This window comes from Stegastes partitus, unplaced genomic scaffold (genome assembly GCF_000690725.1).
Source record: "Stegastes partitus isolate 25-593 unplaced genomic scaffold, Stegastes_partitus-1.0.2 Scaffold711, whole genome shotgun sequence".
In the NCBI taxonomy this organism is placed as follows: Eukaryota; Metazoa; Chordata; class Actinopteri; family Pomacentridae; genus Stegastes; species Stegastes partitus.
Window position 1 is genome coordinate 367057 of NW_007578442.1, and position 23984 is coordinate 391040.

Sequence of the window (23984 nt, forward strand, 5' to 3'; positions counted from 1 at the left end):
TAATTTGTCTTGTTAACTCATAGAAAGCTTTTATATTAGCTGTCTCTTTTTTTTTTGCAGTGGTTAAGCTTTTAGAGATCTAGAGATGTGTTTTGCTTGCCTCAGATGTTTGCCTTTCCCATCACAGACTGTGGTGTGTGTGTGTGTGTTGCTGTTTTGATGGGAACACATGCAGCTGACACCCATATGCACTGAGGGGAACTAATGGATACACTATACCACAACCCATTAACAGCAGCACGCATTGATTAGCATTGATTTTAAAGCCGTTAGATCCAATTTTTTTTTTCCCGATTTTGTAGAAAAGTGTTAAAGAGTTGCAAAGTAGAACTGAGCCTGTGGTGTAGTTCTTTAAATACACAAAGGAGATTTTTGGGGATACTTTGCCTCCGGGCGCCTCAGCATTCTTGAAACTGTATCTTCGGTTTCAGTTAACAAGCAGATTATAATGACCCCCACCCTTTTTTTGTTTTCCTCTTCTCTGGAACGGAACAAAAAACTATGCACTCGCCACCTGCCTCACTCATTAGCCCGCTGCTACCTATTCAAAATACAAAAGAAGGTGTGTGTGCACATAATAGTGGCTCCATTATCCGCGTTTTTAGGGTGCACAGCGGGTCTACATCTGCTATTTTGACTTTCAGGCTTGCCTTGTCTGCATGTATCCGATTGCTGAGGAGCAGATGCCAGACACACCACAGTAAATCCTTTAATCTGCCTTGTATATACAAATGCTCTCATTTGGTTTCTAGTGTAGCAGGAACCAGAGTCCGGCTGAACACTGATTTGCAATATGAGGTGTTTACGAGTGTTGTTTCTGACTCCAGGTGCATACATTTCGAGGACCGCACTGGTGTGAGTACTGCGCCAACTTCATGTGGGGCCTCATCGCACAGGGTGTCCGCTGCTCAGGTAACTACAAAACTGCATGTCATGGATTACGTTGAACTACCACGCCGCATAAGCATTGCACAAGTCACGTAATATCTGTAGCAAACGCCGTCTTGTCACATGTTTCAGTTGCATAAACCCCCTAAGAAAGCATGTTCAGTTTTTCCAGTTATTTTCCCTTTTGCTGTTCTATCTGCGACAAACAAGTCGAGATCCTCCTGTCAGTGACTCATCAAAAGCAGATTCAAACCCAGTGAGGCGCAGACACTTTAATATAATCACATCCATAGCTGCTGTCACTCTGTTTCAACGCTCTTCCCCCTCAAGAACATTTAATCACAAAATGAGAGCAGCTCGATGTTTTTACATGCTGTTTTCTAATTCCCTTTATAAGTGCTACTGCGCAGAGCGTTTCCGCCAGGATGAAGTATGCTGACAGAATTTAAATGTAAATGCATAAGTATTATTATAAGATTAAAACACAAGTCAAACACAGGTTAAGTGTTGAGCAAATAGAGCAGCAGAACCAAGTGATTGGTTTCGTATCAGAGCTGCAGGGGGGTTTCCGGATCCCTGCAGGATTCGTTCGTCGTGAAACCGATGTGCACACTGGTAGATTTGGTCGCTCGGAACAGAGTGTTTGTTGTTGAGACATTTGCCATGCTGATAAGCCAGAGGCAAACACTGGTATCATCAGACACCCCATGTGCTATGGGAAGCAGGAGATACTTCTTTGTCCTCTCTCACTCGCTGTCTGGCCCTCTGTGTTTTTTGTTTCTTTTCTCCTTATCTCCTGCTACATTCTCTCTGTTGAGACCCCAATCAGCAAGTCCAGCGTTAACGCCGCTCGGGCAGTAAAAACGTCCCTGTGATGAACGGTTTCAGAGGAACACCCCCCGTCTACAAGTGCGGCCCTTCAAAACCTTTCATTCCAAGCTGTGCTGCCACACAAGCAGACCCGCGCACACACTGCCAGCTGTCCAACACACTCCATGCGACTAAAACTACAACAAGAACCCCCCCCGCCCATGCTGCTATGTCCGCCGTTATCTACCTTTGGCGCAGCACTCCGAGACAGCTTAGCCGCAGCTGTGCCGTCTGACAGCGCACTTTATCACCGACTCTGGGAAACCTTTTTCAAACTGTTGTCTTAAGCCTGCAGTGATGGTTGTGCTATCGTCGGGGGGTGAGACTAATCTGTGTCTCTCTGCTCTTCACTGTGTTTATCTCACTTTTGCTTTTCGTTAGATTGCGGCCTGAATGTACACAAACAGTGCTCCAAACTGGTTCCCAGTGACTGCCAGCCGGACCTGCGCAGGATAAAGAAAGTGTTCAGCTGTGACCTCACCACGCTTGTCAAAGCTCACAACACGACCCGACCCATGGTGGTGGACATGTGCATCCGAGAGATAGAACTGAGAGGTAGAATGCAGCCAATCAGCCAATTACTACAATGAAATTAGAGCAGAATTTGATTGGATATTATTATTTTGCCAATATTAGCTTGCAGTGTTTGCAAATGTCACAAATCCTTTCTGTTGCAGTAGAAATGCACAGAAGCTTCTTGAGGTTATTTTGAGTCAATACCACATACACCCTCTTGCTGCTAAAAATACCCTCTGAATCCCCAAACCCGCCAGTAGGTTTTTTTTTCTTTTAAAAGCACAATATCTGGGAAAAAATCCATAAAATAGCGTTATATGTCAGAGCCAGAAACTGTAAAAACAGAAAGAAGCGACGCATTCTCAACAATCTGATGGCAGTTGAAACAAATTGTGTTTGGAAAAGCTTAGAATCACGATACAAAATCATTTTATCCTGCATCTGTTATCTACAAATTTGCTAAAAAAACAAAAAAAACAAACAAAAAGCTAAAAACTCTGTGCTTCTCTGTGCCACTGTGAAACTATTGGTAATTTAGCCGTGACAGACGTGGGTAAACTGGACTGAACTGCAGGCTGTGTACACAAAGAGCATGGAGTAGACACATATGAAAACAAATAAAAAATTATTCTGCCGGTACAAGCTCACAGTGTTTCCAAATGCCATTGGTCCTTTTTTTTTGCATTAGAAGTGAATGGCAGGTGGAAAAAAGTTACCAAAAAAACAGAGACAAGCTTTCTGACTTTCTCTTTCAGGTATGAAATCTGAAGGTCTCTACAGAGTGTCTGGCTTCTCGGAGCACATCGAGGACGTGAGGCTCGCCTTTGACCGAGGTTTGTTGACGACATCATTCGTTGCCCCAGGACCTCGGTGTCTGAGGCTTTAGTGCACGAGTTTATCTTTTTAAATGGGAACCTTCTTTCCGCTGCAGTGCAGCGTGAAACGTCGCTGAGCCGTTATTTCGCCGCTTACACAACAAGAACATTCTGTGTTTACTCATAGCAAATGATATATTTACATCTCGGTCATACATTTTGTGTTTCGCGTCAACAGATGGCGAGAAGGCTGACATCAGTGCCAGTGCCTATGCAGACATCAACATAATTGCTGGTGCTTTGAAGCTCTACTTAAGAGACCTCCCCATTCCAGTCATTACATTTGACTTGTACTCCAAATTTATTCAAGCTGCAAGTAAGAGCTGCTCTCTGGGCAATTCCATACCATTACTGTGGTGGTTACTGCCCTGCAGTGCTATGATGCTAATTGTTTTTGCTAATGTGATGTAGAAATTCCAAATGCTGAATCCAGACTGGAGGCAATCCACGAAGGTTTGCTGCAGCTCCCCCCGGCCCACTATGAGACTTTACGTTACCTGATGGCTCACCTCAAGAGGTTAGTTCATATGCATGCAGATCAGTTACACTTAGAGTTATGTCTACAATTCCCATGAAAAGACCAACAATGAGTTGATCTAATTAACAGTGTCTGTGCCATACAGCTACTCTGCTGGCCTTAAACTATGAAATCATACCAGTGAGTCATGCAGTTGCATTGGGTTGCATTTTACTTCATGAACATGGGCAATGTAGGTTCTTTTTGAGTTAATACCACATACACTATGCTGCTAATAAAAATACTTTAACTCGCTGAATCTTAAACCCACCAACAGAGGAACAACGGCTTTTTAAAATTCCGATGGTCCTTAAACTATTGCACCTTGTACAATACATCTTACATGTTCCATTTGCTTCATTTGATTTATTTCTTGAACACTTTAGGAATCTTATTTTATTTTTTATATTTTATTTTTTACTGCAACTGGATGCAGGTACTAAGCCCATTTCACTACACATTGTACTGTGTATAATTGTGTATGTGACAAATAAAGTTTATCTTATCTTATCTTTATCGTGTGCGATGCAGTTTGGAAAAGTTAAGCTTAAAATTGTGATATTTCCTCAAAATCACTTTATTCTGCACGCCTCATTTTTAAAAAAAAAAATGCCCCTAATAAAGAATTTGCTGTAACCAGATCAACAGCTTCTCGGCTGAACTGCAGGCGGTGTATATGAAGATAATAGTGTAGACAAGTGGGGAAACAAAATAAAAATGTAAAAAGTGGTAAAATATCTATAGTATCTCAAGCCAACATTTTTCTCAGTATTGGCAACACACACGTTTACATGGTAATTCCAGGTTATTTCATTTTTTATGGCATTGCCCAAAAGATAATTTGGTGCTCTTTCTGCTTTTAGCCATGTTTATGCTGTTTCCACAGAGGTGCAGGAATTTATACTGCAGTAAAAAAAATTGAAGTAAAAATATGACAGAAGCAAAACTGCCTGGAAACCGCTCACAGGTCAAAAGGTCACAAAGCCACAAAATTGACTTACTTTGAGTAGCATTTCCTAAAAACTCCAAAGCCCTGCAGTTTTAGGAAAATATTTAGCTTATTTAAAAAATTATGCTTGTAATCCATTTTTAAGGATTTGTGTGTTTCTGGCTGCGAGCAACAGAAAGAGCACGGGAGTCGAAAAGTACCGATAGGTGGATTAACGCATTATTGGTTTTAGTCTTTTCATGGGATTTGTTGAGACCTAGAATGGAAACAAACTGAGAACTATTGAATAATGCCAGCATTATTCTTGAGTTTATTCCTGAGGTGGATCAGCACATGACCCAAAAAAGAAAGCAATAGTCAGCATCATTCAACAGCTTTTGGATTTCCCCTCACTGTGCTCTGTTTCTCATGTTATCTTGTGCTTCACAGGGTGACCATGTTCGAAAAGGACAATTTAATGAACGCTGAGAACCTGGGGATCGTCTTCGGTCCGACTCTCATGCAGCCGCCGGAGATCAACGCCTTGACAACCCTGAATGACATGAGGCAGCAGAAACTGGTGGTGCAGCTTATAATAGAGCATGAAGATGTCTTGTTCTAAGGACCGAGGCATGCGGGCCTTGTCAAAAAGAAAAAAGAAAAAAAAAGAGAAGGACAACTATTTATTCTGTCAAAGAGGAAACTCAAGCCACCTTGATTCTAACAGTTTGAACTTGAAACGCTTCTTTCTCGCATGACGGTTTTAATTTCAGTTGGTTAGGTGTTGACATTGTCTTGTTACTGTACGTTTTGGGTTTCCACACTCAGCCAAGACCATCATTTTTATATTGGGAAAGGATCCTGTTGTTTTTTTTGGTTTTTTTTGTCTTTAACTACCTGCAGAGCTGTTCCCTCCTCTCTTTAATTTGAAGACTGTCAAACCTACCTGGCGTAGACTCAGTCATGATGACAGCGCTGTGAGAAATCTGCCCCGAGCGGATCGTCAATCAGGCCTGGTGCTGTGTAAACTAAACCTCACACATCAGCCAAGGTGATGCTCCCACGTGACGTGTGCATATTTTGATTTTAATGGGAACGCCGTATCAAAATGAAATGAAACGATCCTTTCGTTGTAGATAAAAATCAGATCATGCAATGATCAATATTTTAACTGTGTGCTAAAAAAACAAACAAAAAAAGAGACAATTGGGCGCTCATGAAGCACTTTTTTGCAACGAGTGTAAAGATTTATTTTGTAAAGATGTTTATTTTTGTCTTTTACTCTGCATTGTTCTTTCGTTACAGTAATATATGCTGTTGAGAATGATGTTTGTTGAATTGATGTCTGAATACAAAAACGACAGAAAAGAAGAGTCGGAAAAGAAGTTTGTGGATCTGCCATTTTCATTTTCAGTGTATTTAGTGTTACGTGAGAAAAACGCAGGTGGATTAAACACTGGTCATTGATTCATGTCCTATTGGAGACTGCAGCACATGAGCAAAGCTCCTCTGTACACATGCTGCTTGGCAGTGTTGCCATGTTTCAGCTTACATGCTGTAATTTGGAATATTTTCAAGTGGAAACATAAGATTATGGTCCATTTTTTTCTCTTCCTTTTTTTTAATGCCAGTAACATCAGTCGGTGCAGCAGGAGTTGCCGTTCACTTTGCCATAACTGTCATCCAAAAGCTGTACCAGGCATGTTCCTGTTAAACTTGGTTTAATGTGATTAATTGAATCCTTTCTACAAATCCATTTTATCAAAATGTATTTTTGTGACAGTTGCAATTAAAAAAAAAAAAAAAAATGTAATTTATGAAATGATGATTTATTAAAGGATGTAAAACTTGAGTTTAAAATAGTGTGGCCTGTTATAGTTAGTCTCCACGTTGCTGTAGAAGTGGCCCAGCCCTGCACCAGTGAAGATTGTTTGTAACCTGCAGCACTCTGAATCAAAGGTATGTGACTGCAAGAGGCCATGTTTTTTCCCTTTTTTTAAAATCTTGTTTTCCCTCAAATGCCCTATCTAATACTCAACCTCCCTCTTGCCATGTGATCCTCCCACTGGTCCAGTTTTACCTGTAGGTGTGGTCAAGCAGGGTGGAATTTTGCCAGATACCAGATGAACTGGAGCAGCGAGAAAAAAAAAAATAAAACAGTGGTGTTCTTTGTGAGAGAAGGCATAGTTGCACCACAGCGCTCACATCCTGTCTTGCTACTCAAACGCTCCTCTCTCTCTCTCTCTCTGAACCCTGTTTGTGTTTTCTGAGAATATCACTGGTGCGTGCCTGCCTTCTCCAGAATGTAATTTAAGCAGGAAAAGATTGCAAAACATTGATTCCATTATTTCTCATACATCCTCAGAGAGTTATGAGTTAGTGACCAAAACGTGGTGCTACTCATTTACGGTGTAATTTTCATGCATATACGTAATTAAACCAACGGGATATTAACTTTGCAGCTCAAAACTTGGTGACACGTGCTTGTTAGTGGCCTTTACTGTAAGTGGGAGGAAAGAGATTGCCTCCTGTTTCACTTCTACTGCATCATCAGATAAATTCTGGAGACAGTGGTATGAAGGAAAGGGGAGAATGGGGACAGCACTGACAGCAGTACCATGTTTCTGTGACTTCTTTGATCTTTGAAACATGGTGCTTCTTGCTGCTGCTGCTGCTACTGCTGCATAGCTGGTTTCCTCTCCAACAGTACCAGCCTGCTGATTGATCTCTGAACCACGCTTTACCTCTGCTCTATGTGTTATACAGCTTATATAAGTTATCCTGTGACTTCCTATATCACCAGTGTTTCACGATTGTTGCTCTATATTTACCAGCATGTCCAGCTACCGTTGCTACTAAAGGCACAATCCTGAGAACCAGTTTAGTGATCAATGATCTCATTCACTTTACATTGCTTAATGGAAAACATTAGCTAACAACAGCTGTGTGGCATCACATGAGGTTTTACGTAGAATATGTGCACAGAAGCGTGAAGTGTGACAGCAGTCATGAATGGATTGCTGAAATATTATCTACACAAAAATCTGTCTGCCTCAAGTAAATGTTTTCTACTTTCTACTGCTGTTTTTTTTTTGTTAATATTCTCGGTTTCTTCCCTATAAAACGTACATTCTGGATACCGCCAAAGGCTCACTGTGAATAGAAAAAAACTGAAAAGATAAATTAAATATGATTTGATCAAGACTTGACATGTATAAATTGGATATTTAGCACTGCAGCTGCCCCAGCCCTATTACAGAGACATACTGTATTGCAATTTCTCATGATTTACCCTTTAAAACATGTACTGGCATGTGTGACTCCTCTCATTTTGACAAGCAAAAAAAAGCAGTATAGCCACTAGAAACTGAGAAAAACCACTGCATTGTTACTGTTTGTAGGGAGTCAAGATTTGTAAACCAACGCCAAAGACAAGAGTGCCCTCTAGTGATTAAAGTAGACATGCACCGCTGTTTCATCTTCCAGGACATAAATTTAAAAGCCAATAAACATTAATTAATTTTATTTTAAAAACATCCCTGTCATGAAATCGATGAAACATAGAAGCCAGTACTAAATGCATTTGTGGTAACATTATCAGTGCGTGAATAATGGAAATATAAATACATGACGGATGACATTTTAAATAAACTAAAAATGATGCCAGAGGTCTGACAATACTGCTCAAATGTAGTGTAAAAAAAAAAAAACAGGAAGTGGCTGGAAGACTTTTGAGTAACACAGTCCAGTAACTAATTCACAATTCCTCAGTTGTGTTTCCAAGGAAGTTTATCAAAAGATCATTTTAAAAAACCTGAGAAAATCCATCCTTTAGAGTTCATCATGCTGGTAGGTGAATTCTCTAGCAGATATAAAGCCATCTTTGTCTTCGTCCTCATTGTTGAAGATGTCTTCGACCATCACTTCATGGTGCGTGTCATTGGGCGAGTAGCCGTGTTTTGCAAATTCCTTCTTCAAGTACTCTTTCACCTGAAGTGGGGACAGAAGAATAATAACTTTGTCTCTCCAGGTATATAAATATGTTACAGATGTGTAATCTTTATGCAGAAAAGGCAGCAAAAGAAGAAATTCACACCTCCTGTTTGGATAGCTTCCAGTCATCATCGAGATCCATTTCCCGGAAAGAATCATGTGATCTGGGACCGTTTCGGATCTCCAGGAGCTCAATGTCAAAAACCAGGGTGCTGCCGGGAGGAATCTTGCCTTTAAGCAAACAAAAACGTAAAAGATACGTTACAGTGAACAGTATTTTTGTTCTGTGTGGCAAATTGCTGCAGGCCAAACTGTTGATTTTTATTTAACAGCATAGAAAAGCGCCAACTGAGGCAGGTCGAGCATCAGGGTGACGACTGAGTGTCTCTTTTTGGAGGTTTTCCAGGTATTTCCTACTGAGAGGAGACCCTGGGGTGGACCCAGAACTCACAGGAGGGAATACACATCTCATCTGGGCAGGGAACACCTTGGAATCTCCCCGGAGGAACGAGAAAGTCTTGCTAAGGAGAGGGACGTCTGGAATTACCTGCTTAACCTGCTGCCACCGTAACTCCACTCCAGATAAGCAGAAAGAATGCATGGATGGATGTTGGTGGCTCCCTCTTATTTTCTTATACAGGCAGGATCATCATGTCAAAGAACGTGGGAACTCATATACACAGTATAACAAGCGTTTTTTATGTAATCCTCAATTGATTAACAACTGAAACGGATGCATCTGTATATTCATTGTGCCTCAACTGTACATGTGAAAGGTATATATCTTTATTTTTAACCTTATTGTACTTTTTTATTTCATGTCTTGCTTCTTCCAAGCCTGATTTGTATCTAGCTGAGGAATCAATAAAATTTATCCTGTGTGATGGTAGTTTTCTTAAAGCTATGCTTTTTAAATTGCTGATAAATTTCACAAGATATTTACAGATACCGGAATCTTTCTGCGTGGAGTTTGCATGTTCTCCCCATGCAGCGTGGGTTCTCTCCGGGTTCTCCGGCTTCTTCCCACACAGTCCAAAAACATGTTGAAGTTAATTGGTGATTCTAAATTGTCCGTAGGTGTGAATGTCAGTGTGCTTGGTTGTCTGTCTCTAAGTGCGGCCCTGCGATAGACTGGTGACCTGTCCAGGGTGTCCCCTGCCTTCGCCCTGAGTCAGCTGGGATAGACTCCAGCCCCCCCGCGACCTTAGTGAGGATTAAGCGGTGTATAGATGATGGATGGATAGATGGATTTACAGTTACAATTACATTAGATGAGTGCACCTAAGACACCTATGACTAAATTGTCCTTGTTCTATGCAGGACACCCACCAGGTTGAGACGTCACACTGTTCTTTTGTTTTGCATTTTCTTTCTTTCGAATGCAGGTTCTTGCATTGTTCAGCAACATTTGTTTTTAGAGCTCTCAAAGTAGGTTCATTCCTACAGTCTTCAGAGCTTAAACTAAATCCACAGCTTAACCCAGATAACACAGTTTAACCATTAAAAAAGAAAATGCATAAACACATTATTTATATAAAAAAAACATGTAGACTTTTATGCTGTCTATAAACTTTTCAGTGAATACAATAAGAAATCTTTGAATTGCTACAAATCTGTACAAGCATTTCCTGGTGGGTCAGAGCTGCTAAAATGCATCTGTATGGAAAAAAATGCCATAGAGAAATTGTTGGCAAAAAAAGAAGACATTTTTACTTGTAGCCCTCTGACACACTCCAGTATTAGTTATGTATGATAGCCAGACTCCCTTCCCCCTACAGCTCAAACACTGTAAAACTACTCTTGACTTCACAACTTGTAATAATTGGGCCATACATGTTCAGACAAGGAACAGTTTCTGGGTAGTGATAGATAACTACCCTTTTGCTCTGCCACTGACAGCGGAATACATAAGACACGACAGATTTGATACATACATAGTCATACAGTGTCATACATAGTCCGTGTTACCTTTTCCTTCCTTGCCATATGCCAGTGATGGAGGGATGGTCAGCTTCCTGCGCTCTCCTGTGCACATATTCTGCAGACCCTTATCCCAACCTTTGAGCACCTCTCGGATCCCAAGAGTGAACCATACAGGGTTTTTATCCCCATGTATGCGGCTGCCAGGAGTTAAGAATAAATGAATCAATCACACACTATCAGCAATATCATGACCACAATAAGGCCCAAAAGTATTCCAACCCATGTAAGTGGAGGCAGTGGAAAGCATTGAAAAATCTCAAAGGATGTGGGTTTGGATATGGAAATTTTCAGCAAAAATATAACAACAAACAGAATTAGTTTAAAATCATGCCTCATCAGCTATTGTCATTAGTTTATGTCACCAGCAAGAAAAAAAAAAACTGTCAGTCACATAAAAATTCCCTATAAATCAAAAGTTGGCATGATTGTGACTAGTTTTGGGCTTAGCTGTATGTGTAATCAGGGTTTAGTAGTTGTCAACTAACTATAAGAGTATGTAAGTGGTTAGTGTTGAATGGGAAATGGTATAGATACTGACAGTGTGCATTAGATGTGTAGTTTTTTACAGCTATAACAAGCAATGTGGCTGTTTTTTTACAGGGAGTGGAGCAACACTGTACGGCAATGCATGCAGCATTATCATAATTTGTTACCTGGAATAAAACAGGGTGCCATTGCTCTCCAGGAATCCGTCGTGATGAACAAGAAGCATGTCTCCATATTTTGATTTTCGGTAACACATGAGGGGTTTGTGTATCACCTCAACTTTAACTTCGGGCTCAGGCAGTTTTCCACCAGTGACAAACACAAACAATGAGGGCAGTATCGAAAAGAGAGAAAGAAATATCATTTTTTTACGGAAAATAGGTCACTTCCTCATAAAACTAAGAAAAAGCTAATTTAAAATTTTGCCTTTAAAAACATGACAAGAATGCCAACTACGTGGCAGACAACTTCTGCAGCCAACGCAGCCGCTATTCCGCGATCAGCCCTCCTCCGTCTATGATTGGATAAATTCACATCCAGGTCCCGCCCTTTATCTGTATCCTTTACTTTATTGGTGCTCTAACATGTCAATCACCTTAGCCCCCACCCACAGCACTTAAGCCCCAGTGACGTAGGCGGGGAGAACGGCTTCTCCGTTGATAGGCTCGAATGGGATTCACGGAAAAGTTTGCGCACTTTTATTTGCGTAGCTGAGATGCCAATACGAGGACGTTACTCCGCAAATCCCACTCTGGGCCCGATGGAGTCGCCGCAATCAGCTGTGCATCGCATCTCGCTATGATAAACAAGTAATGAACGGGAAAAACACATAATTAAACAATGGAAGGCGTGCTGTACAAGTGGACCAATTACATAAGTGGTGAGTAAACGCCGCAGCCGTGGCGTGTTTTCGGTTATAGCGCTCGTTTTGAGGCAGCTAGCTAGCATGACAGCGTCACAGCTCAGTTGAATTGAGTTTCTGATAACGTTAACGCAGGGAAGCTAACGTTAGCTACCGTCTGCTTTCAACTATTGGAGCTTTCTTCGCCACTTTCAAATTAACAAGCGGTGTTTGACTTTGCTAAGCTAGCCGTTTGACGACGTAGAGGTTAGCCGTGTTTATAAAGTCTTAACCGGTGGCTAATTTCGTTAGTTTCCGCCATCTGTCATTATAATCTGACTTAACAACTGATTAGTTGCTGCTAACATAACGTAAGCAACTCTCTCCAAGTTTATGAGGCTAGATAATGCCAGTGTATCATGACCTCTCTGACACTCTTCAATCAAATACGATAAAACAGCAACGCTATGGCATCGATATACATTTTACTGTGTTTTTCAGGTTGGCAACCTCGCTGGTTTGTGCTTGAAGGAGGAACTTTGTCTTACTATGACTCTCAAGAAGATGCCTGGAAGGGCTGCAAAGGCAGCATTAAAATTTCAGTTTGTGAAATCCAAGGTCTGTGGAATCCACTTTGTCCTGTGCAATGTTAAACTGTGCAAGTGTGTTTTAGAGCTGCAGCCATTAATCGATTAGTTGTCAATTAACAACTATTCTGATAACTGGAAAAAGTCGAAATTTCCCTGACTCCAGCTTCTTAAATGTGAACATTTTCTGTTTTTTTCACCTCATTTATGACAGTAAGATACCTTTGTTTTGTGGACACTTTTGTCATGTTTGACTTATGGAAACGCTGATTCACTTTTGTAACTGTTTTCTGACTTTTTATAAACCAAACAGCTGATTGATTAATTGGGATTACAATGAAAGTAAGCTCATGTGGCAGCCGAGTGTCTTTTACATGTAGTACTCACACGCTTGCTTGCTTGCTTGCTGCTGTGTTTTAGTTCATTCCTCTGATTCGACACGATTTGACCTGACCATACCAGGAGAGCAGTACTTTTACCTCAAAGCCATCAATGCAGCAGAGAGGCAGAAATGGCTGGTGGCACTGGGAACAGCCAAAGCTTGCCTTACAGACAACCGAACCAAGAGAGAAAAAGGTAACCGGATGCCGTAACATTCACCTCGAACACAGTACAATTTGCACTTGTACCGCCTTTGTTTGCTGTAATATAACATTTGCATAGCTTGTCAAACTTTGCCTAATTTGCTGTTTGTTTGCATTCTGATGACAGAGCTTCAGGAGAACACAGAAGCACTGAAAACCAAGATGTCAGAACTCAGATTGTATTGTGACCTTCTTCTCCAGCAAGTTAACAAGATCAAGGAGAATGATGAGCTAGGAGAAACAGCGGAGGTAAGTTTGAGGTTCGGGTGAGCCGATGAAATAAGAGAAGCTGCTGTTAGTGTGAAATTGCAGTATAGAATAGCCCATTTGTAATTAGCTAAACTTGGACTTGCTGTGCGTTTATACCTATTAATAGACAGACAAGCAGCACGTGTTGCCATCTGCATACTTACCTGTTAGAATGTTTGAATAAGTTGCAGTTTTAACTAACATGTATGTTTCTGTGCCCTTTTCAGATGGGCCTAGACACTGGAAACATGGTGAAGTCTACATGCACTACTTTTCTTAAGACTCTGGAGGAATGTATGCAGATAGCGAATCGTACTTTCAGCACAGATATGGCATCACAGAGTCCGCCAGGAACTCCTCCGGTCCCAGCCATCAAACCCCAGAAGGTACATTTTTCTCGCCAACTCTGTGACTAATCAACATAACGGCAAGCTTGTAAATTCAGTCTTGCATTGTTTTCAGAAATAGAATATGTGTAATCGTCCAATGTTGTTTTCCCAACAGATTAAACCCGTCAATCACTTAAATCAGAACCTTGGAGAAAAGTAGGTCGCTTTTTTTCTATCGCTATTACGGAATAATGTTGTCTTGTCATACAGCGTGTCTTCATTTATCATGAACTGTCACGTAAATTAAAATACCTTTTTAATAATCTTCTGTTGATACTTTAATATGCTGCTATTAATATGTTGTTTATGTCTCATTTCCACGCAATGGCTGTTTAGAAGAATTTCCTTCCTACGTTTCAAAATTGGCATGTTGTCCTGAAATGAAATGTACTCTAGGTGGAGAGATTTGGCCGAAACCTCAGGAGAAGCAATAGCACATGACAACCAGAGCCTTGATTCTGGAGCAGAGGGACCAGATGAACCAGATAGACCGGAACATTATACTTCCCCATCAGGTAAGTCAGGTTTCCCAAACACTCACTTTACGTGGTGCAGAGTTTCCTGAATTGAAAACTATTACTGCACTCTACAAAGGGGGAAAAACCCACACAGCACACAAGGGACCTGCTTGTTGTTTGTGTATCATCTGAAGTGAAGTGGATAGATTATTGCCTTTTAGTGAGGCGACAGTGATGGATGTCCAGTTATATTATTGTATTTCCATTAGGAGTAACAGAGTCTTTACACTCAGGAAGCCACTGCCTGTGATGGACAATAAGAACAGTCTTTCTATTTTATTGTTTCGGGTCATCTATAATGTATATACCCAGTAACTAATATGCATGCTATAGGTGCAGTTAAGAGTTTTTAAAATGTATGTGTAAGGTTTTCAATCTTTATTTTCTGAAAACGTGAATATTTCATGTAAAATAGCAGTTTGTTGGAATAGGTTAAACTGGTCAACCAGATTTTAAAAGTAGCACAATACATGAAAGACACCTGTTTTTTTGGTGCAAAGTTTACATCATATTACATTAGAAAATACTATGCACAGTTTTTAGTGCTATTTGACACTGAAATTTAAGAAATGTAGTCAGATTATAGTAGTTTGGTAGTACATTGGTAAAAATCCAAAACAAACAAACAAACAAAAAAAACAATTGTCAGACTTTTTAATAATTAACTAACCCCAAAACCTGCAGGCAAGTGTGAAAAGCATGTTATGTTTTTTCAAATCTCTAAAATTATCCCATGTGTCAGAGCCAGAAACTTTAATCATGCATGTTCAGCAGCTCCACCGGCAAGCTTGAGGTCGTGATAGTTACTGAAAATCATTTTATTTTACATGTCTGAGTTAAACATTTGCCTAAAATAACACGCACCAGGTCCTGTAAAAACTAGGGATGGACGATATATCGGCGACTACATCGGTATCAGACGATGTAAAAAATCGATGATTGTCTACTATTAGCGCCTTTGTCTCTACATTTGTTATTGCTGCTATTTCACAGATGTTTTTACTTAAATAGTCGCGGACTTGAACGTTAAATATGTTAAAATGTGTTTAAACATGTTTTACTTTTGCTACATAATAAAAAAGACTATGTGGTCTAATTTGGTATGGGCTTCTTTTGAATAGTTTTCACGTTCTTATAGTGTTTACTTATACCCCATTTTTCGGTATTAAAAAAAAAATTGAATATCGACATCAGTAATATTGGTTATCAGCAATATCAGAAATCTTAATATCAGATATTGGTGTTGGCGATAAACAGTCATGGCTTCAGCTAAACTGGGCTTAACTGCAGGCTCTGTGCACACAGAGCAGATAGGAAACAAGCATGGAAACAAATTGAATATTTAAGTAGTAAATATCTATAGTATGCAGAGTCGCCAGTTTTTTTCAGTGTTGTAAAGCCAAAGAAATTCAACTTGCCCTTTTTTTTTTAGTGATTTATGGCAGTATGACTTTATTGTACTGCACAAAAAACATTTTTTGATTTCAGTCCCCTTCTATCCATGGCTGTGCTGTTTCCATAAAGGTGCAAGACTTTATATTGCAGTGAAAAATGAGGCCATGGTCAGTGAAAATGTAACAGGAGCAAAACATGCAGAGGAACTTTATGGGGTTCAGAGGGTTAAGGTATCACTCTTTTCTATGTCGAGCAAAATTCACAAACAAAAAAAAAAGATACAAGACGATGAAAAACGTGGCACCTCCTAAGGCCGACTACCGCCAGGTAGAAAATCTGTTCATGCCGACATCTTGTCGCTGTTTGCTCTGTCCTAACCGCATACAGGTTGGCATTTCACAACACACCTTACCACACCCAGCAGTCATGCTAGGTGTCACACATGAACCGTTCAATAGAGTAGAAGTCAGTGCAGCGATGCGTCATGTCCATACAACATTTAGTGCTGAAGTGGAAGTTTGTCGTATGATTTTACATTTTGTTATCCAAAGGTTGGACACTGGACAGCTGTTGCCATCATGATGAGGTTGTTGGTCAGCATAGGCACAGAGGACAGTGGAATAAACTAGTTCAGGACTTTATTGTTTTGTCCTAATAAAGTCAGATATGTTCTGCCATATTGTCGCTGTATTGGAATATTCTTTGGTTTGTGTCAATAGTTTAAAAAGAATGAGTCCATGCAATAGTTGTGCAAGTCGCTAAAGTGCTGCTTTTACAATTTGCATCCCCCAGCCTGATGAAAACTGGGCGTTAGACATGCTGCGATAAACATCTGCACTGTGTCAACCATATTCCAGTTTTCAATCCCTTTGTCTACTCATGCGTATGTCTCCTGTGTGTCTGTTGTTTCGCGCAGACGTCGAATCAGCCAGCAGCTCGGTTCACGAGGAGCGAGTCGATCCCACTTCACACACTACCCAGAATACCTCTGAGATCGAACACTATGACCAGCCAGCAGAGGGAGTGGAGGACAATGAAGGAGACAAAGGAGAGGAGCAGAAACAGCACAAAGAGGACCAAAGTCAAGAGCACGACAACAACAACATTGACGTGAACGCTGTCCAGCTACCACAGGAGGACGTTTCGGACCGAGAAGAGACTCGAGAAGAAGGAGAAACTCCCAGAGACTCAACGGAGTCAGAAGACACAGAGCAGGTGGAAACTTTCTTCAGCACAATGAGTCACAGGTATGAAAATGCTACTCAGGAAGGTCACATCCCTTAGGACTGTTTAGTTACTGTTTGAACTTACTGTATGATTGTCTGTGATATTACAGTATTAGGATAAACCAATTTAAGCTATATGTAGTATTTTTGTCACTAAGGCACTACACTAGTGCTGTATCTTTTGACTAAACTGCACAGTAGTTTGTATAAATATATTAATTGTATTGCCGTGTTGCACAGAGTAAATTATTAACAAGCATTTTAACTAAATCCATTCTAAGATGTCCTGATCAAGTGTTTTATATTAGTGTGTTCTCTCTTGATCACATGACACAGAGAGGCCCTCAGCTGATATTTGGGTTTGTAAAGCTTTTTTTGTTAACATTTCTCTCTGTATTCCAAACTTTCTTTAAGACATTGAACAGTGTTATTGATTAGTGTGTGAACTATCATTTCTGTAACGTTCACTTACGAGGTAACAGTATTATTATAACGGAGGAGATCCATGTCCCACTTAAACCAGTATTCAACTGCAAGATGAGAACTGTAGTGTGTGCATTTTGGAGTTGGTCTTTTAAAACTGACGGGGCAGTTTTGTAGAAAAAAAACAACAACAACTTTGTTAAGTTGCAGATAAAGTAGCAGAATGGTCTCAGGTATTGTCAGGCCTAGAGTTGCATGACATTCTGTGTGAATCATTTCTCTGACTCGGTTTTGACATTTGTACCCCTTTTCTTTTTCTGTTTGATTCTGTCAAATAAAAACTGCAATGGGATACTCACCTCTAATATATTCTCCTGTTTGAATCTGTTCTACTTTTTTTAGATTTAGTGATATAAGACTGGATGACGACAATGGTATCCCTACACAAGAGTTTTTGGACTCATGCTATGCAATAGTGCCTGTATTAGGTAGGCCGGTTACTTTCAGTCTCTCCTCATCTTAATCTGCTACCCTGTTCCTATTTCTCATGATGCCCATCTCTGGTAATTTTCGTCTTTGATAAGGACAACTTCTTCCTGCTGTGTCTCCTTTTATTTGTGCATGCCCTGTCATTCATGTTGTCTGTAAACTAATGAGGTGGCAACTTTCTCTCTTAAATTCTTCACCATCCTTCTCTTTCATGCCCCCATTATTTTCCCTACTGTATTTGTACGTTTGTCATTGGCTTTATTTATTCTTTGGAGCTTAACAACCTATCATATGACAAGGTTTATAAGGATTAGCTCCTGCACGTTCCTGTGGCTGTGTGTGTGTGTTTGTGTAGTACACAGAGTGTATTACACAAGGATAACCACAGTCAGAGAAATGATATAAAGAAGTGCAACCTTTTACACCTTGTTTTGGCCAAGAAAAGAAAAATAATGATGGACAAAAACAAGTCCTGCCTTGTTTGTCCATCATCATTTTTTATTTCTTTTTTTAATCAACTTGATATTTAGAGATTTGATTAGGTTTATTGGTTGTAAAAAAAACAACCCAAAAACTATGTAGATGAACAGCAGTGTCCAATTAGCACACATGTAAGATGCTCAGGATAACATTAACCTATGTTTCATATGAGCCAACAGGACCTAACAGTACCTAAAATAAGGAGTCTAAAAATCATAAAAAGATGCCTCCGTTAGACTTTAAAAAGTTGCATATCTCTTTTAATAACTAAATTTATATCTGAACTGGCATGACCTTTTACCCGATGGAGCCTGAGGGGTGTTCTAGTAGGTAGCCTAAATTTGAACAAATACGGCTCTTTATAACCTGCAAGATTACAATGTGAACTTATACACTCCTAGTATTGCAGCTAACAGAAAATTCAGTAGTCTATTTGTGTTTATCACTGAGAATGTTCAATCACTACCATTCATTTCACTTCGATTTGGCCAAAACTAACTCGATTTCCACGTCTCCTTTATTGTGGGACAGCGTCCGACCTGAATGCGCTTGTCGAGTATCGTGTTTAAATGTCTCAAGTTTAAAGTTTCAGAGCTCTAATGTGCAGCTGTCACGTTAGAAATGAACAGCTGTATCGAGAGTGGGAACATAAATCTATTAACCGACACCGATAACTACTTTCTACCAGCATTCCCCTCTTGTGTCATTTGCAGTGATAAATCTTTACATTGTCTTTATTGTAATAACAGCCTGTTCCTCTTTAGTCAGATGATCTTTGAACACCCTCTTTAATGGGAGCACGCTCAGAGTCTGATAAAGAAAACCTGGATTACAAAGACAGTTGATAAACAACATCTTGATACCATTATCTCTGACTGATACCATTATCTCTGATTGATACCTTTATCTCTGATTGTGCTTTTAGGTTTTTGTCGAGCCAGCCGACACAAAAAGAAGCCTGGCTGATGTTAAACTTGCTTTGGTAGTCCCCTCCCCTTTGCTCACTTCTAGCTTAAACGTTTACAGCCCGCATTGACTACATCTGTGTTATTTAATCTTGACACAGATCCAGACGTCAGATATCTCTGCCTTTATCCAGTACTTATGTAAAAAAGTAGCTTCTTTATTGGCTGCAAGGCAAAACAAATCTGGGGAATCTTTTATCTCAGTCATGCAGGTCATGTTTGCAAATGAGAACTAGTTCTCAGACATTTTTACCTGGTAAAATAAAGGTCAAATAAAAATAAAATAAAATGCAGCAGGCTTTTGGAAAAGAGATTTGGGGTCCTCTAGCATGCCGTAACCTTTGTTTCCTTTGTTTCTGTAGTAAGAGGTGAAAAAAGAAATCTCTCTTTAACGTGTTATGATTGCTTAATTAGGATGAAAGCTCTGTTGTCAGTCTGTGACTATTAAGTCACATCATCATACTCGAAATAGGACACCAAACTCCAGGCGCGACACAGAAATGATCATAGATTCTCTCTTCTCAGACAAACTGGGATCTACAGTGTTTGCACCAGTTAAAATGGATTTTGTCGGAAATATCAAGGTGAGTGCACATGTTCTCGACAAGTAGTGAACTTACTGATCAACTGCATGAATGATTATGAAGTCTGCCTTTTAAAGTTTGCTCTGCATATTGTACATAACTGTGACGGTCAATAGGGAGGAGTTTGTGTTGTTCCAACTTGGTTTATCTTTGAAAATAAACACATTACTTTTTAATTAAATTATTCTTACTCTGTCAATAGGAATAGATAATATATTCCCATGTTTTTTTTTTTTTAATATATCATTTCTTGTCATTAGTTAAATAACACTCATTGCAGAGTAGCTGAAGCATCTGTTTCATCTCCGTGTTCCTCCATCACTCTGTTGTCCTCGTAGAAAATTCACCAGAAGCTGCTGTCAGACACAGACAGCTTCCCCACACTACAGTCCATCGTGCTGCATGAAGTAGAGACTGATGTTGCCAAAGTGCGCAACTCGGCCACCGAGGCCCTGCTGTGGCTCAAGCGGGGCCTGAAGTTCCTCAAGGAGTTTCTGTCGGAGGTCAACGCTGGAGAACAAGACATCCACGGAGCGCTAAGTAAGTCCTGCATTTCGACAGAGCAGTGGCGTTGTTGGGCCTTTAGCGTCCAAAACTATGGACCTGAATCTGAGTTATTTATTCATAAGAATAAACAAAAGATACAAATATCCATGGATCTGTTTAGCTGTCATTCTGAGCATGCAGTAGAACTTTCAATACATTGTTGATCAAGAAACACAAGTGCTTACGCTGCAGATTTATTTCACACTACTTGGCATTTTGTGTGACAATAGAGCACGCTGTCTCCAGAGCTTTTCAGCGTTTTTATCTGGTTGTCGTTAGTTAGTCTAATTCACAAAGGCAAGAGTTTTGAAGGCTGTAAAGTGAAGAAGCTTTTTCCAAAAAGAGTGAAGGCAAAGAAGAACAGGCGAGGTAAGTGGAGGTGGAGGAAGAGTTGGATTAGGCTAAACTTTGACAGAATCTTTTTGTGGTTTTTTGTAATCATCACAAACACTGGATTGTTTTGCTTTTTATTATTGGTTATTTTATTTGGGGTAATGTTATCTCCTCACTGGGACCTGTATCCCTTCTTCTGAATTATTCAAATCAATCAAATTAAGTCAAATTGCTATTTAATAAAATTAGCATTAAATATTAAAATGAGTATGAATAACCTATAAGATATACCAATCTAGCTCCAGCTGGTAGCTAAAAATGATCAACTCATGATCTAGCTCAGTGGTTCTTTTTTTTTTGTCACATTGCGCATCTTTCCATGTGATTCTAGCTACATAGATTAGACTGTTAAAGACACACAGTATGAAAACCACTGGTCTAGCTGGCCTGAACACAGAAAGAAGCTTTGCTGAGGGCACAGTGCTTCCATTTTGTGTTTTTTTAAACTCTGAAATAGCTTGAAGAGGATTCAGTTAAGAGGTTGAAACCCAAAGATTTCAGGGCTCGGCTAACCTTTGATATTTTAAGATCCCTCCAATGCCTCTGATGCAGTGTCATATTAACATACACAACTTAATGCACGTTCACTGTCATGTGTTCTGTCCTGCAGATAATGCCTATGGAAGGACTCTTCGGCAGTACCACGGATGGGTTGTTCGAGGCGTATTTGCTGTAGGTATTCCGTCCTTAAACTAAAACTCGTCCCTTCTGATGTACTTGCAATCTGTTCTTGCAATGTGACAGCTGCTCGATATTTCCTCTTCCCCAGTTGGCGCTGAGAGCCGCCCCGTCTTATCAAAGCTTCGCCGCCGCCTTAGTGTCGAGAGAGGGCGACGAGCTGAAGAGCGGCTTCACCAGCGGCATGCACAGGGACCTGGGAGTGTACCTGCCCGCCATGCAGAGGCAGCTGGCCATCCTGGATTCACTGTATGAAGAATACAACCTGGAGTCTGATGAGGTGGTGTGAAACAAGAAAAGATCAGAGTTCAGGGAAGGACGGAGCTTGTCCGACGGGGCCAGAGAAGTGGCTAACTGCTAAAAGGAAGGTGCTGGATGCTTTAAGTGCATCTTGTGTACAAAATAGTGTGAGCATGTCTCATGTCAATGTGCGGTGTTGTCAGTGGTTTTTACACTCTACAACTGTAGAGGGTCTACGGAGGTATTAATGTCTGTATTTAGGAGCCCACAAGGGGCAAAGCAGGCAAGTAAGACGTCATGGTATGAAGAAGTGTAGATTCCAGGTCTTGTTTAAAAGACCAGTGACAGTGTAGGGGTTTCAGACCCTACTATGCAGACTCCAACCACAATTATTCATTATGACTTTGTTTGTGGTTTACCTTGTTGTTGTATTGTGGCTCTTTATTTGTTTAAAGGTACATAACCACAAGGTTCCAGTACCTTCTCTGGAAGATTATTTTCGTGATTCCTTTTGAACTTATCCGAATGCCAAGAAATCTTTAATCTTTATTGTCCTGTTTCTTTGCTTTCATGGAACAGGGTTGATACTTGCATCTAGCACAAAGCACTCTTGACAAAAACAGTGTCAAATTGTTAAAATGCCCTGCAGTTGTCCTTAGTATGTGATAGAATCACGTACTAGACTAACTTTTAGTAACACTTTTCTTGCACTGGCTATTAAAGTTTAGTAAAATTATAATCATTATTAATGTATATTTTTTCCCTGAGAATTTAATCTAAATCCTGCAGGATGACAATGTATCGTTGTGTTTAACATCATCTCGTCGTATTGCTCTGGAGTGTTTCCATGGGACCAAAAAGGAACTGTCATGTGAATGGCTTTAGCCTCTGCTGCCTACAGTTATACAACACAAGAATGAAATATTACGGCATAGCTGTTAAAGTACTGACAACTACTGTTTATGTGGACGTCTTCTGCACAAACCTATGCATAGTATGCATTTTCACAATGTCTATTTATTATGTCTTAAGTTATAAAGTTCACATAAATGACATGGGGTTCATTTCAGTCTGACCTTTGTGTGAATGTATGGACATGTGTCTCCACTGAGCATGCTTATTGATTGCATGTTTTATGCATTATGTAAAATAGGTGCCAGTCGATACTGAATATAGGACAAGGGCTTGAATTTAACCAAGTAAAGGAATAAAGTGAAAGGTGATAGATTGTGAAAGTTAAAACACATTACTTCTCTCTCACCTCTGTGCTGACAGTGAACAGCTCAAACCTGCTTTCCCTCATCTCCTCCGTGTTCTACATATAGTTGAGTGTTGTTACCAGACGTACTTAATATTTTATGATGTCTATTCAGCAATGAAAATAAGTGGTAAGACTCCACTTCCAAGCCAAGTGAAAGTTTGGCCATAGACCCACTGAGCCATTGGAACAAAGCAGGAACATCCTCACAGGGCTTTTTTTAAACTGAGACTTACCGCATAGTATTTTTAACTTTATTCTTTTTTTGTCTTTTGAGTTTTCAGGAATGCAAACAGTAAAAACTCTTGTATAATAATAAAAATAAAAAAAAGTCACTGGCAGTAAGTAGGTTTACAGCTCAGATGTGCAATAGGCGGATTTCCAGTTGCAGATGAGTTTCAATGTTAAACCTGAAAACATGTTATTGTAACATTACAACAAATATTTGATTTGTTTTTTTTCTATGGATGTATATAAGATGCTATTTGATTTTTACATAATAAATATAATTAAGTTGTCTTGTGTTTTCTGTTCTGTTATATTTCACTAAGACACTTTCATGCATGACGTCCACTACAGCAGACTTTTATTCAGACTTTAACAAAACCACTTGATCTGTGGTAATTACTCCAAATCAGCAGTGGATGATCTCCAAAGCCTTCTTTGTGTTTCTATATAATTATCTTTCCTAATATTTAACACCAGACCTGTCCAGGGTGTCCGCTGCCTTCACCCTAAGTCAGCTGGGATAGGCTCCAGCCCCCCCATGACCCTAGTGAGGATTAAATGGTGTATAGATAATGGATGGATATTTAACACCCTGAAAAACAGCATTAATCCATGCTGGCAGATGGTGGTGGAAATGTGGCTCTTAATTGTGAGATATATGTTAAAAGACATACAGATACATAAATATTCTCTCATTAACTGTAGTGGGGGAATGGTTTGATCAAAGTTTAATCCATGTGAGGTGTTTTAGTTTCTTCGATGAGTTAAAATGTAACTGCCCACTGTAGTTCGCTACTCAGTGAATGTTGTGATGTTATCTAATAACATACAAACACATTTTTTAAATTATGTGTG

General features: G+C 39.9%; 3 protein-coding genes across 3 annotated transcripts in view; 2 read left to right on the forward strand and 1 right to left on the reverse strand.

The window, feature by feature from the left end:
• The window catches only part of chn2 (chimerin 2), a 31770-nt gene extending 25316 nt beyond the window's left edge, over positions 1-6454 (forward strand). Inside the window, exons 8-13 of the mRNA XM_008291058.1 lie at positions 828-912; positions 2140-2313; positions 3030-3107; positions 3328-3465; positions 3561-3666; positions 5045-6454. Of these exons, the coding sequence (XP_008289280.1) occupies positions 828-912; positions 2140-2313; positions 3030-3107; positions 3328-3465; positions 3561-3666; positions 5045-5216 (753 nt within the window). The 3' untranslated portion in view covers positions 5217-6454. The remainder of the gene's footprint in view (positions 1-827; positions 913-2139; positions 2314-3029; positions 3108-3327; positions 3466-3560; positions 3667-5044) is intronic.
• A 1646-nt stretch (positions 6455-8100) lies between these two features.
• On the reverse strand, positions 8101-11539 carry fkbp14 (FKBP prolyl isomerase 14). The gene is made up of 4 exons (XM_008291059.1): positions 11224-11539; positions 10556-10707; positions 8691-8818; positions 8101-8584 (listed from the first exon to the last, which is right to left on the reverse strand). Exons 1-4 carry the CDS (start codon positions 11418-11420, stop codon positions 8426-8428), a joined length of 636 nt encoding a protein of 211 aa, XP_008289281.1. The 5' UTR covers positions 11421-11539; the 3' UTR covers positions 8101-8425.
• Positions 11540-11811: 272 nt separating this feature from the next.
• plekha8 (pleckstrin homology domain containing, family A (phosphoinositide binding specific) member 8) lies at positions 11812-23419 on the forward strand. Its single transcript, XM_008291060.1, has 13 exons — positions 11812-11936; positions 12399-12515; positions 12905-13060; positions 13196-13317; positions 13545-13703; positions 13822-13862; positions 14103-14221; positions 16536-16866; positions 17671-17756; positions 19728-19786; positions 20125-20326; positions 21336-21397; positions 21495-23419. The coding sequence occupies exons 1-13, from the start codon at positions 11897-11899 to the stop codon at positions 21690-21692; spliced, it is 1692 nt and encodes a 563-aa protein (XP_008289282.1). The 5' UTR covers positions 11812-11896; the 3' UTR covers positions 21693-23419.
• Positions 23420-23984: the final 565 nt, after the last annotated feature.